This window comes from Vicugna pacos, chromosome 23, assembly GCF_048564905.1.
Source record: "Vicugna pacos chromosome 23, VicPac4, whole genome shotgun sequence".
In the NCBI taxonomy this organism is placed as follows: Eukaryota; Metazoa; Chordata; class Mammalia; order Artiodactyla; family Camelidae; genus Vicugna; species Vicugna pacos.
Window position 1 is genome coordinate 14,587,179 of NC_133009.1, and position 14,661 is coordinate 14,601,839.

Below are 14,661 nucleotides of genomic sequence, written 5' to 3' on the forward strand. Positions count from 1 at the left end.
AAAATGAGTTTGGATGATGGACTCAGCTCTATAAATGACCACGCACCACGACCCCCTGCCACACCCACTTCAGGAGGTGGATCTGTGGCAAAGGACGGGACAGGCTGTAATAGTTTCCAGAAAACACCAAAGGGGCTGGAAACCCACAACAGAGGCTCTGCAGAGTTGGAGATCAAGTATGATTGCACACAGGAAATGTTTCCTTCTACCTCCAGACAATCATCACCGTATCAGCCCAAAGAGGAGGAAAGAGAAGCAGCATGGGGCAGAAAACTGCTGCGGAGGGTCTGACTTAAGGCACATGTGACGTTTGCTACTGGTCCAGTTGCGAGGCTGGATGTGACCTTGATACCTTTGTGGCACCAGACGGACTGGTGTTTGATGCTCACTCAGAAGGCTGTCTTACAAATGAGATATTCTGCTGAAGACCATGGAAAGCTTCAGAATCTCTCAGTTATGAGAAAGTGCTCGCTTTTACCTAAAGTAAATTGGACTTGCTAACTAATGCCACATACAACAAGAAAGCCAAGCCTTCTGGCTCTCTGCTATTGGTCAGCGCTGATCCTCCAAGTGCCTGTGCTGTTCTGAGCCGGCTAAAACAAGGCCAGGGTATGCTACCTTCACAGGGAAGATTTCCTGTCCAAATCCATCCAAACGTTCCACTTCGTTGATGTACATAAGCTCAGCTTCTGCTGGCAGGATTCCACTAAAATTAAAAGAGCATCAAAGGAGGAAATGGTTAAGGGTGACAAAGTCAGTGGAAGATCTTACCCTCCTGGTGGCAAATTCCAGAACTGTGGTTTCAGTTCTGGGAAAAGCCATCATCACCCAACTGTGCGGGCATGGTGCATTACTACGTAATTCATTAACGTATTTCCCAGTAGCCTTGTACTCAACTGGGAATAATAAGAGTGGGATGAAGTATTTAATTAAGAGCCAAAGCCCTATAACACTAAATAATTATCCCAGACATCCTGGTGAATAATGCTGTCTGCTTTAAAAAAAAAAGTTATTTTTCTCCCACCTGGGAAAAAAATCTCCACTGTTAAAAAAGAAGGAAACAAGGGGGGAAAAAAAGAAAGAAAAGAAAAAGAAAAAAAGTTTATGAGAATGAAATTTTGGGAGCCAAGTAGCCAAGCTAAGAGAGCCTAGGACCACTGCACAGGTCGTCTGAGGTCGGAAGGGAAGGATGTTTGTTTGCTGTGGGTCCCTAAGAGCTCCAAGCAGCCCTGTTCACACTTTCAGTGCTGCCTTCAGTCTCAGTCTTTCCCTCTAATCTTGACTTTTCCACCCAGAGCAGCTCTCCAGCTCTCAGCACAAGCAGCGCCAGGCTTCCTGGGTCCGACAGCAGAGTTTTAGGACAGTCAGTTACAGAGAGAGGAATTCCTCTGGCCAACAACTGCTCATCTGTGTGAGCTGACTGGTGTTGAAGAAGAAAAGGGGGGAAAAAGAAAGGGAGAGAGAAAGAAAAAAAAAAGGGAGAGAGAGAAAAAAAGAAAAGGGAGTAGGGGCAGGTAGGACAGTTTTCAAATCTACATGCACCTCTCAGGACAAGCTGAATTACCTGCTGAAAGAAAGTGACTGTGCAGGGGCTGTGGGAGGGGGCGTGCAGGGCAGTGGCCTTGTGCTGGGCGGCGCCCCTGGCCCAGCGTGCCTTACCTGTGGGCTTTGTGCTCCTGGGCCACCTTCTGCGTCAGCTCCTCCAGAACGGCTTCTTCCAGGGCCAGATCCTATCAAAACGGAAAACAGTGGGAGGCACTTGCCATTCTGCTTGCAAATCTTAAAAGCTTTTTCCCAGGAGATATTTCTGATTAGCCTCGCTTCCTGAATCTCCCTTTACTCCCTCGAATTAACGGTTGGGATTTTTAGGACCAAGCTCCACTTTTACTTTTGTAACGTGGCTCCCACCATGACTTAGGCTATTTCAAGGCATGTCTAGGGGCTGCCACCTTAACTCCGGAGGGCCCAGGAATAGTTCTTTTTTCATTGACCTTCTTCTTCCCTATCTGCTGCCTCTGAGACTCACTTTTATTACAAGTGCGTTGTAAGTGCTTACATGTTTTTAACAATGAGAATAGGTAGGAAAATGAGTTCCTGGGCATCGCCCCTTCAAAAGCTGAGCCTAGGAAGGGACGGGGTCTGGCCTTTTTCTCCACCGGCACAATCCCAGCAAATTAATTCAGAGCCTCTTGAAGGCAGAACAGGCTCATCACAGGTTACTTGATGAGACCTTTGGAGCAAAAGAGGTTCTGACAGCTAAACCACCTCAGGGGCGCTCTGGAAGGTAACAGCCGGGTGGCTGACCAGCTGATGTCTCCACCACCTGGACCAGCGCTGTGCTGGCTCCCACGGGCTTAGAGCCCACTGCACACACTGCTTCCCAACTCCCCCTTCAAGGACGGTGGGAGTATTTACAGGGCTTGTTAAACATTTACCGGGAACGTGATACGGAGTCTGGAAGAATAAATTCAAGACAGAGAGGCCAGTCAGTTCCTGAGACCTTGACTGGCACAGGGATTCTAAAGCTTGTCCCATCCCACGTGGTGGCCTGGGGATGCTCAAGTCATGGGCCCAGCTACCTCCGCCCTTCCCCACCTCCTACCGCCCCCAAGCTGGTGAGCACCAAGGAGGACACAGATGTGCTCTGTTTCCCTCAGATGTGCTCTGACGTCAGAAGGGGCTCTGAGCCGTGTGTCCCAGTGGGGCCCTCCGAGGCACACTGCAGACACTGAGGGTGGGGGGAGGGGCTGATCTTTTCACAGCAAACCTCCAAAATGCTTCATTCCCTTGATTCTAAAATACCCTCTATACAAAAATTACCTCTAATTTAATAGCTTTTCATGAAACACTACACCCAAAGAGGTAGACCTCAAAACTGCAAGAAACATCCCATCTCAATCATGAAACTGTGTGTGGGGGGGGGGGATCAGTATTTCCCAAAGCTGGAAAATGAGAGCTTAACGATATATTGGAAATCCTACAGCTCTGCAGATGGTCCTGAGAAACCTAGGAGAAGACGGAGGGAATTACTGGCAGCTCTTATTTTTCACGTGTTAACTGATTAATTTGCTGTTTCCTGTTTAGCCATCCACTGAAACAACCCAAGTCCGTGAGAGGAAATAAGCTGGACAATTTCAGTTTTATGCTGTGGAATCACAGACACCATGTGGCTTAGGAATCCAGCTACGTGTGTGCACGTGGTATTGAGTAGGAGGAATAACTCGATACTAATTTTGAAAAGCTAATGAAAGGCATGTGACAATAGAATAAAGAAACTTAAGTGAAGATCAAAAAGTGCTCCATTAAGCCACTGCCTCCTGCTTTTAAAAAAAGAAAGGGTCCAAAGGGACCCCTCTGCTCCTTACTCAATCCCACTGCCTCCATCTGTGTCTGGGGCCTCCCGGGGATGTGGCCCTGCCACCCAGGCGGGCGAGAGAGGCCGGTGTGATGAAAAATGGCAGCGTGTGAGCCTGTGCACCGCCGCACACCTGCGGGGCGCCCTGTGTACTTAACTTTGTTCTCTGCTCTGCTGCAGAAATGCCATCTGACAAACTCGGTGACTTTAGAAGATCAAACACAGCCATTCATCCCATCTTCCCTCCCCCACCAAAGGAATGCATTCTTCTCTTTGAAAACTCTAGTGGAACCAAGCAGAAAGTTTACAACCCGCCATGGCTCCCCACTGCCGACTCAATTAGGTCAACACCTGGGCCTGGCGTTCAGACCATTCTTCGGTGTGACCCAGCCGTCCCCTCAGACCTCCTCTCTCAAGGTTTCAAGACCTCAGGCTGACTCTTCCTAACACAGACAGCATTCACACCTCCACGCACACTAGTGCCCACCCTTCCTGGGAGGACCACCCAGGCCCATCACACCAAGTGCAACGTCACCCCATCCATCAGCGCCCGTCTCACCTACCACTCCCTAGACAGGGCTCCCATATTCCCCGAGCAGGATGGAAGCCTTTCCCGCTCTGGGCCTACCTCTTCTGCCCTGTGTGCGTCTCCCTCACGGTCCTGACCACAGCCTGCCCACTGCCTTTCTCACATAGTTGTTTGTATACTCTTACCCTTTGTTCTTGTCTCCCTCTCTCTGGCAGATTATAGGCACCTGAGGTCAGGGGTTCACCTCCACATTGCCTCCAGGGCCCATCACAGAGCTTTGTACAATGCCAGCTTATAAACTCTCAACATACAGTAAGTAGGTGGTCAATAAATGTTGACTGAACTGAGCTCAATATGCAATGTCAGTTTCACATCATTAGAGGTTTGAGTTATGCAAAGCTGCTTAATGATCGTTCGTACCCCCTGCCGGTCCTCTGTCTGCTCACATTTCAAAATGCACACAGTACCGTTGCCTGGAAAACACACTCTTCAGCATCCTTGTCCTTGCCTAACAGAGACAGAATAATAATGCTGAAGATGATAATAATATGATGAGGAGGATGACAATGACAGTAAACACTTACTGAGAATTTACCCTGTGCCAAATTGAGTACTTCACGTGCGTTCTCTCCTTTCATCCTCACAGTCAGGTTGGGCTTGTTACCTTCATTTTTAGATGAGACGATGGAGGCTCTGGGTAAATAATGTGCCCAAGTTCATACGGCCAGTAAGTGGCACAGCCAGGATATGGGCACAGAACACTTGACCTCTGTTCTCCTCTAAACCTCCTGAGCACAGGCCACTGGCCACAGTGTATTCAGGATACAACAGGGGTCAGGGTGGAGGGGAGGAAAGGATATATGACTGACACCAAAACCTAGGAATATTCACAATTCAGATATACACTCTGACATCCACTTCTGCCACCTCACCCGCAGCACTGCCCAACAGGAATTTCTGGAATGATGGAAAAGTTTTATATCCAAACTTTCCAGTACAGGAGCCACTGGCCACATGTGGCTACTGAGTGTTTTTGAAATGTAGCTCGTACAATTGAGGGACAAAGTTTTTAATTTTATTTAACTTTAATTAACTTAAATTTGAATGCTAATAGCCACCCGTCACTAGTAGCTACTATCCCAAAGAGGGAAGTTCAGGATCCAAGAACAATAGCACCAATATGGCCCATCCACGGTGAGATTTAACAAGGGCTCTGCTGTTACAATACCTGATTGCTTAGAGCCCCGTGGAAACACGGTCTTACTCTGGAAAAGGTATCATACACAAAATAACTCTTTTCCTGCTTCACAGAACTTTAATGTGTCCAAGCATTTTACCACTACAAACTCACACATATCATGCTGGAAATCACCTTTGAAAGTTCTCCCAGTCTCTTCCTAAAGGCTATGTGATAAAGACTTTCAATGAGAGAAATGTAAAAGCAAGAAATTATGGAAAATTATCAACCCAATTCACTGTGTCCATTTGACACAAACGTGCACATTCTCTAAAATTCTAAGGTATGAGCGTCACTGTCTTCCCAACAGCACACCAGGAAACACCCTGACTTCTGAGGCGAGCTTCTGAGATGTTAGAGGTACTGATACTAAGTCCTATGAGGAACTTCTCTGCTAATATGCTAATTTCTTTGAATGGAGGTTGATTTAATCAGTTGAATTAAATAAGGCATAAAAACAGTAGGCCCAGCAGGTAATACTGCTGTTATCTTGGTGGGAAGAAGGACTGAGCTATTCATAAAAAGTTAGAAATCTTGAAACCTACAGCATTAAGGTTAAGTTTTAGACCAATTTAGAGCAAAGGCAACCCTCCTACACTGTTGGTGGGAAAGTAAATTGCTGCAGCCACCGTGGAAAACAGTATGGAAGTTTCTCAAAAAACTAAAAATAGAACTACCATATGACCCAGCAATTGCACTCCTGGGTATGTATCCAAAAAAACCCAATAACACTAATTTGAAAAGATACATGCACCCCAATGTTCATAGCAGCATTATTTTCAATTGCCAAGATACAGAAGCAACTTAAGTGTCCATCAACAGATGAATGGATAAAGAAGATATGATAGATAGATAGATAGATAGATAGATAGATAGATAGACAGACAGACAGACAGACAGACACAATGGACTACTACTCAGGCACAGAAAAGCTGAAATTTTGCCATTTGCAGCAACGTGGATGGACTTGGAGGGCATTATGCTAAATGAAATAAGTCAGACAGAGAAAGACAAATCCTATATGATATCACTTATACGTGGAATCTGAAAAATACAACAAACCAGTGAATATAACAAAAAAGCAGCAGACTCACAGATAACAGAGAACAAACTAGTGGTTACTAGTGGAGAGGATGGGGAGGGGCAAAATAAGGGCGGGAGAAGGGGAGGTACAAACTACTGGGTGTGACATTGGCTCAAGGATGTATGTACAACATGGAGAATATAGCCAATATTTTGTAATAACTGTAAATGGAAAGCAACATTTAAAATTATATAAAAATTTTTTTTTAAGTTTTGGACCAACTTAGACTCATCTCATGTAGGGACAGAAATAATATCTTCAGCCTTACTTATTTCTGGTCTATCAAAACTTAAAACCTTTGTCACCAGACACTCTCCTTCCCATATGCCACAGCAGGTTAGATGCCAAGTTCTGCCCATTCTAATTCCAAAATATCTCTTGCATTGCTTTTTTGTTTTTCTCTTCACTGCCAACACCTAACTCCTACCTCCTGTTGAGAACGCTACAACAGGTTCCCACCTGACGTCCTAGCACAAATGGTCTCACTGCTCTAATCTAGCAGTTCTCCGAGTGTGGGGTCACTAAACCCCAGGACGGAGCCCATGCTTTCTAACTCCTCAGGTGTTTCAGGCTTATCCGTCACCGCTCCCCTCTGCACCGCTGAGTGGCCGCTGGAGTGGCCAGCCGACCCCCGCCCAGTCACCCAGGCCGCCTGGGCTCTGCACCCCCTCTCTCTGTCTAGGGCTTCCCTGGCTTCCTCCCTCTCGGCCTACTGCAATGCTGCCCATCCTTTAAGAGGCAGCTCACACGCCATCAGTCTTTCAGCCTTCCCTCAACCCCCAAACACATGTAACCTCTCCCCACATAAAATCCCAACCGTATTTTATTGCACTTGGCTTTGCATTCGGATTTTGCAAACTTCCTATTGACTCAGCCATTCTCCCTGAGAACAAGCACCGTTTCTCATATAACTTCATCCCTCACGGGTGAGCCCCCCAGGTCAGTGCTTCGAGCACAGGAAAAGTAAGTGGTGAATGATCGTGATTTCTAAGGTCAAACAGAATGCTGGAGTGGGTATAGCTCTTCCCTAAAATGGCTTTTCAAACGTTTTAACCTTCCTCACGAAAACTCTTCTCTTTTACTCCAAAGCTACTAAAAAACAAACAAAAATTCCCCAGGGATAAAATCCAAGCTTCATCCCCAATTTAACCCAGGAGTGGACATTTTACTTCACTGACATATTCGAGAAACTTTTCCGAGCACAGACTCTGTGCAAGAGGACAGTGGACAAGACAGAGAGGGTCCCTCCTTAAGGACCATAGAGCTGACATTCTAGCTGATGATGAAAAAGAAAGAAAGAACAAAACACATTCAGATACTGAAAGAGCTCTGAAATACACACATAGAAGGTGATTTAGCAGGAAGCACTGGATGGTTTGCATGTATCACATAGTTGGTCAAGGAAAAGGAAGGTTTCTCTGAGGAGGTGATATCTGAATCAAGACCTGAATGACAAGTCACAGGAAGACCTGGGGCCGAGCATTCTAGGCAGAGGAAGGAAGCCCAAGTCCAGAGGCTCGGGGATGAAACAGGCTGGGTGTACTCAGAAAGGAAGAGCTCTCACCACAGCACCTGGCGGTGGCAGTGACACTAGATGGCAGTGTGGGGGGTGGGGGCAGGGAAGTGTCTTGAGGAGCTGGGAAGTTTCTCAGTGTTTTACAAAACTTGTCTCTACTTGATAAACGCAGAGACATTCTTCCCCAGGGAATGTGTGTGTCGATTCCTCTGAGATTTTCAACAGAAAAAATTAAACATACAAAGAAGGTAGGAAATTAATTAAGGAAAAGGAAATTACACTTACCATAGGAAATAGCACATATTCTCTGAGGAAATCCTGAGAATCAAACTGATTATAGTCTCCAAAATCAGCTGAAAGGAAACGAAGTGGTATTTATTACATGACAATAAAGAGGGAATAAATTATGATAAACTTATGACCACATTTCTTCTTCCCATTTCATCCTATTTCTGCACTATTATTAAATAAAAACAGTGCCAAGATGTGTTCGACATCATTACCACTTTTACACAGCAATAATGTAAATATGAGCACGTGTGCACTGCTGCACAACTTTCTAGAAAGAATGGGGAAATTTGAAAGTGACTCCTAAGCTATTTAAAAAATTGAAAACAAGTCTATGTTTATCTTTTTGTTCAATATGCACCAATACGTATCTTAAGAGTATCTGCCAAGGGGACTTTAACTCAAGGTTAATTTTGACAACTGAAGAGCCAAACCTATCAGCATCTTTTCATATATTTGCAGCTGGAAATTCCCACTATAAATCACCCTTGGCAAGCAATCCTGTAGATTTTTACACCTCCTAAACAACTCCACATGTTACAAGATGCCCCAAATTCTGTTTTGCCCTGTCTTCATCTCACCATGGAATGTCTGAGCACAAGCAAAATGAATATAGGGAGCCTCTAATAGAAATCTATAAATGTCTTGCTTCTAATCCTGCTCGCTCTCAAAAAAAAAAAAAATCAAAAGAGCATGAAATGTTACTTTCACGTAAAATGCTTCACATCAGGCAGAAATGGATTCAGGTATTTTGAGGTAACAAGAGATGTAGAGTAAGGGGATCTGCACAGAAGGCGAGGGGACAAGATGTTACCAAGAAGGCAAAGGTACGCCCACAAATTCAGCATGAAACGAATTACACGGTGAGGCATCCGGGAATACCACAAAAGATGGCGAGTTCTGTCTATTTTCAAGTTTCGTCATCTGTGTTCATATTTCGTCATGACTTAGAGCTCTACTGATGTGTCTAGCTGCCCAGTAAGGGTTCTCAGAAAAATTATTTTACAAACATTACAGCGAGAGGAGGTTTCATCAGGCTGAACAGCAAGCTTCAGGACCCAAGGAAAAGAGAGTCCAGGGTTAAGTTTACCAACTTCCTTCAGCCTGAAAGCTATCACCAGGGTCCTCCAATTTCCAGGATGCCTGTAATAAGCCCAATGATTGAAGAGTGAGAGGGAAAAAAGAGAGTAAATAAAGTGAAAAGGAAGCATCTGAGAGAAGAAACACCCAATTTGAAGATGAGGGACGTGTTGGATCTTCTCTGTCTTCTCCCCAGTAAAGGCATCGAGTGACTCTTCAGTTGTAACTACAGATAGTTCTGGCACACCGTCTGGGCCCTGCTCCCGCCCCTTCCAGTCTTTAAGTGCACAGATACCCGGTGTACTTCGAGTCCACGGGGTCACAGGAGAAGCTAACTACTAGGAATTGTACGTCTAACAAAAATCACTAACCTGCTAATACCCCGGGGAATGAAAGAGATGAATAGGAGGCTGCCTCTTTAGACACTTTAGAACCCAGAAGGTTTAACTTCAGTGCAGAGTCTGGGGTGGGAAGTTCAGCACAGCTTCTACAACAACATCCCACACAGCGAGGACTCGGCGGCTGGCAGGCGTGTTACATTTGCACGTTAACTGATTTTAAAGAAAATCATGATGGAAAGGGAAACATGTTTCTCTTTAAAAATTTTACTTTTATCTTCATGTTTTTAATATGACCAAAGTCAATTGAGCTACCATTCAGTAAAGAGTAATGTACAAATATATGTAAAGAATTATGTAATATGTTAATAAATACATAGAACATTTTAGAGAAGGTGAAAAATAGCTGATCAATCTAAGTAGGGCAAGTTGAAAGATAAATTTACTCCAATACACATGTGTTATTTCATATTATATTTGTGCATTTTAAGTTTCTCTCGTTGAGTGTGTCAGAATAAATTACACTATAATGTTCTGAGCTATCATACTTGAAACTTATGTCAAAGTCAAGGCCAAAATGTGACCACGCTGGGCAGTGGAAAAATTCTAAGAAAATGTCCCACAAACCCCGCAATGTAGCTTTAACTAGAGGCAGGATGAAAGCTGCTCTTTCTTTAAATAAAACTAAAATTATACAAGCGTAAACAATTTGCAAACAGCTTTGTGAAATCCACCATCCTGCCACCAAAAATCCCTACCTCTGCATTTTTAATGTAAGATACCTTGAAATGAAAAGCAAGGGTTCCTAAGGGGTCATTGAAGATGACTGTAACTTTTCCCTCTGAGAGTCCAGCAATGCCATCACCCAGCAGAAGACGGAGTGTCACACACTGGTCCCCACTCTCTCTTACCTTGCACAGCTAAGCCAGCCAGCCGGATCACCTGTTCCAGCGTACACCGCAACCGCCCTTCAAGCACGTCTTTTTTGACTTGCAGGTAATACTGATATCTGTTCATGGAAACAGAGAAACAAATAACCTTAAAAACACATACTTGGAATACGTTCCCACGCATCGATGTCTCTGGATGTGAAAGCTTGTGTACACAGCAGGACACACAGGTGATGTCGATAAAGGTCGGCTCTATAAAAGACGGAAAGTGACCTCTGCCTGTGTTTATCTTTGTTTGATGTGGCAGGTGCCAAGTCCCAGTCACTCTGAGGTCGCGAGCGTTCTCATCACATCAGTTCATTGTGGGCCGGCAGGATCAACTACTGATAAGGACCAGCTCTTCACAACAAGAGACCAGGAGTGAAAATGCTCTCCCACACCTGGCCACCCGCAACAACACAGCTGCCAAAGCCACATTCAGTGGTGCGCATTCCTGAAAAATTGTGGAAACACACCATTTTTTAAACCCAAAGGTTTGGTAGGGCAGAAGGCAAACAGGCCAAATCTTTTGGAACTCTGCTAATGGACGGACAAAGCTCTTCAGAGCCAGCCTCACCCTCCCCATCTGTGACTCATAAAAATCTAATCAAATGTAATACTGAGCCTTCCAGCCCGAAGTACGTTCTCCAAGCAGCAAAGTGCAGACAGACAGACAGTGCCCATATACAACATCAGCCTCAGACCAGACCACTGTTCTCAGACGCTAATACACTGCATTGTTTCCTTGCCAGTAAAATCATACTTGGAATTACCTCAGTGCTTAGAAATCTCCCTACCCCAAATCTTTACTTCCCAGGACTCCACTTCCTTTGACCAAACTCTAAAACACAGCCACCTCTACAACAGTCAGACTTTTCTAGCGTCAATTCTTGGCAAATACTAACAAGCTTTTTGTTCCTGGTAACCATAACTCTCTACTTTTCCAAACCTTCGGCATGTCAATCAAAGGAACTCAGGAGTGACCCAAAGCCCAGCTCTCTTGGGAAGAGGCAATCATCCCTGAGGGCTAATTATTGTCGTCTTGACCTTGACGTCATGGACGTCGTCACACGTCCGTCGGATGCCTATCTGAGTGGAGGGATGAGGCTCTACAAAAGAGTCTACTTCTCTAGCCTTGGGTCTACGGGACAGGGTGAAGACAGCTGTGTTAGTCTCCGGGAGGAAAACCTACACTCAAACCAGAAGGACCAACACCTGGAGTTATTTAAAGACTGTTTTTCAGTCCAACATGATATACGATAGAGAAGCAACCTATTTTTTCTACTGCCGTTCTTTCACCTAGAATATTCACAATCATTTTACAAGGTCCACCACTGAATCCACACTCTCACTTCCCGGCAACAACAGTTGATTAAATCAGTTAGTGTATATAGCAAGTGTCGTCACTGATTTTCAGAGGCAAGTCCCAGACACTGTGTCGAAAACCTTTGTGTCCACTCACTGCTCTGCCCTCACCTAGGCAGTACAGCCTTAGCTGGCTGGAGGCATCTGGATTGTAAATCCCAACAAACAGGAACAGAGGTTACACGAGAACCTTCAAAGTCTTTTGCTGGTAATGAAGTAGCAGTTCGGCTGTTTCTGAATGTGCACAAACAATAGGGAGGAAATACTAGGTCGGGCACTTTAAAAAATCTTGTGCAACTGAAGGCACCGCCTGTGTGTGTGTGTGTGTGCGCGTTTTCTTTGCTGAGGGAGTTTCTGGCAATAATATATGATGGAGGGTAAAAGGGAAGACATGACCTGCTTCTTCATTCTTCATAGGAGAGAATTAGAGTAAATGAAAACATGTTGAAGCAATAATCATACATGAATGAAAAGAAACAGCATGAGAGTGAATCAAAGTATTGACAACTAAAGAAATCTGAATTGCTGCAGTGAAACTATGCCACATGTTACCTTCCAGTCTCCTTTTTCCCGCTGTTCACTAAGGTCACATCCCGAAGCTCGGGCATGTTTCCAAAGGTCTCACCCAAGGTGAGTTACCATCATAGAAGGGTGGTCCCATGCATTTATTCTCACTGTCCAAGTGCCTGCTGTTTGCCTGCATGTCTCCCATTCCAAGGGGAAAGAGACAGCCAGTCTGCACATAGCAAGTGCCAAGGATCTCAAGTTTCAAGGTTCTCAAGTTCCTTGGTTTCATTCAGCAAACCAAGAGCTCCAACAAAAATGCTTGACATGAGCACCTTTGCTTTAAGGAGTGTACAGCCCACAAGCGCGGTTCAGGGTTTTATAGCCTTACTGAAATAACGGATTTAGGTCTAAAGGCATAATCGAATGATGGACACTATTAGTTCGTCTCCTGGGAGAAGGCTCAGTAGAACCTGAATGAGGGGAAATACAGATTTCAGAAGCTTTCTTCTCACAGGAAGCTACAGCACGAGTTTCCTGTTGCGTTCTCCACCCTTCCCTCGAGGCTATTCCTCGGTCCCCTCTGCCAAGCTCGTTCCTTGTTTCCAGCCTGGTTCTTGGTTTCCCTCTTGTGCGTCTGCACCAGTTCTCCCAGAAACAGTCAGAGGTCCCCTCGTTAGCGTGAGGCAGCTTTCTCTCCAAGAGACTTTAGGAATTGCCTGGGAGACTTTCATGGAAGATCTTTTATGTTTATAATTTAGCCAGGTCTTAGACAGGAGACCCCCTTCCTGTGGAAACCCAAGCAAGCAAGGGGGTCCTCAGTCATCAAAAGATCTTTTAAGTGCCAAGAGTTCACTGTGAAAGCAGGTAGGTCTTTGAAGAGGAGTCACCTAGAATCTGAGCACCATACTTTCAAAATTGAGGGACTAAGAAGAAAAGAGGGATGAGGAAAAGTGTTAACGTCATCTTACTGCCAGAGGACCCCGCTGCGTCTTTCTTCAGAAAAGTTAAGGGATAATTAAAAACAAATAAACAAAACAACCAAAGAACTCAGAAACAGAATCTCAGGATAGGAAGGAATGTTAATGTTTACTGAAGAAAGGTACAATGGGACCCAACTCCAAGGTAGGAAAGGATGGTAAAGTTCACCTACTCCTCCTATTCATACAACGTTTGAAAATCTTCTACATATATTCACTCCTTCCTATCTCAAGTGGTTTCGACTTATTTTCTGCTCTACTAGCCCAGGAGACATGTGGATATTAACACATACTTATGGGGGGGTTGGGGGTAATGGTTCAGCGGTAAAGTGTATGCTTACTTAGCATGCATGAGGTCCTGGGTTCCATCCCCAGTACCTTCATTTAAAAAAAAAATTTTTTTTAATACAGAAAAATTTTTAGTTAGATTAAAAACTTTTTAATTACTTTGTCTAAAAAAAAAACCCACATAATTAAGCACTTCCTGTATGTATAAGTCGACTAGATGCTGAGGACATCCCGGAGAAGTCTGGCTAAGATAGTCTGTGCCCTGCAGGGATGCTCATCGCCTCCTGGGCCACTGCTATCATGTTTCTCTCTCCAGGGCAATGTTAAAGGTCCAATGTCTAAAAACCAATGAGTAAAGCATTTTACAAGGTATTATCCTAGCATTATCAGCCACAGCTAGAGCCTTTTTACATGTCACCTTGGAGGTGGAAATGACCAGCTGAGGCCTTGGAAAATAAAATCCACAGGATCCAGCAAAGCAATAGCTGTACTTTTCTTACTCTGCTGATCCCAACTTTCATTCACAACTGTCACGTCTATAAAATGTGTGAGCAAGTGCTACTACAGATCTGTCCCATGCTGGGCAACAGTGGATCCCAATCCACCAGCAAGGAACACCAGGGTGATGCCTGGTCATTCAGGTTAAATGTAGGCTTGCACTGGGATACGGAAGGAGCTGAAGAATGCAGCACTCTTTCCTGGAAGCCATCCAGACTACGAGAGAATCAGAACAGTGTTAATGACATGGTGCTACCACCACACGAGATGGTGGATCCCACTACATGAGATCACAGAAACGGGAATGAAATTTGGACTACTTTGGAAACTTGTTTTGTTTGCTACATTTCCGTTCAAAAGGCAGTTTTATAAAATATAATGATGCTATCCTATCCTATGTGAGGACCAAATAGAGAATCTGAGCTGAAATTCTATTTCCAGAATGTTTGGTTTTTGATTAGAGATTCAATTCTAACAGCAGCAAAATATAAGAGTGGATCCTATTTTGGAAACATGCAATTTCATGGAAGTATACTCCACCCTGTCATAGCACTGGGTGGAGGGGAAAAGAAAAAAAACACAACAAAAACTAATCCTTGTGCCAGGAAAGTATGTATTTGCCAACTTTCCAAAGGGATCCTCTTTGAAAACCCAAGCTCACAAGGAAAAC

At 44.6% G+C, this 14,661-nt stretch overlaps 1 protein-coding gene across 2 annotated transcripts in view; it reads right to left on the reverse strand.

The window, feature by feature from the left end:
• Nucleotides 1-14,661, reverse strand: part of PTPN14 (protein tyrosine phosphatase non-receptor type 14) — a 155,265-nt gene that overhangs the window by 36,681 nt on the left and 103,923 nt on the right. For both annotated transcript variants that reach the window (XM_006198771.4, XM_015234766.3), the window contains exons 4-7: nt 10,339-10,436; nt 8,007-8,074; nt 1,660-1,730; nt 619-706 (exon numbers count right to left, since the gene is read on the reverse strand). In XM_006198771.4, the coding sequence (XP_006198833.1) occupies nt 619-706; nt 1,660-1,730; nt 8,007-8,074; nt 10,339-10,436 (325 nt within the window). The remainder of the gene's footprint in view (nt 1-618; nt 707-1,659; nt 1,731-8,006; nt 8,075-10,338; nt 10,437-14,661) is intronic.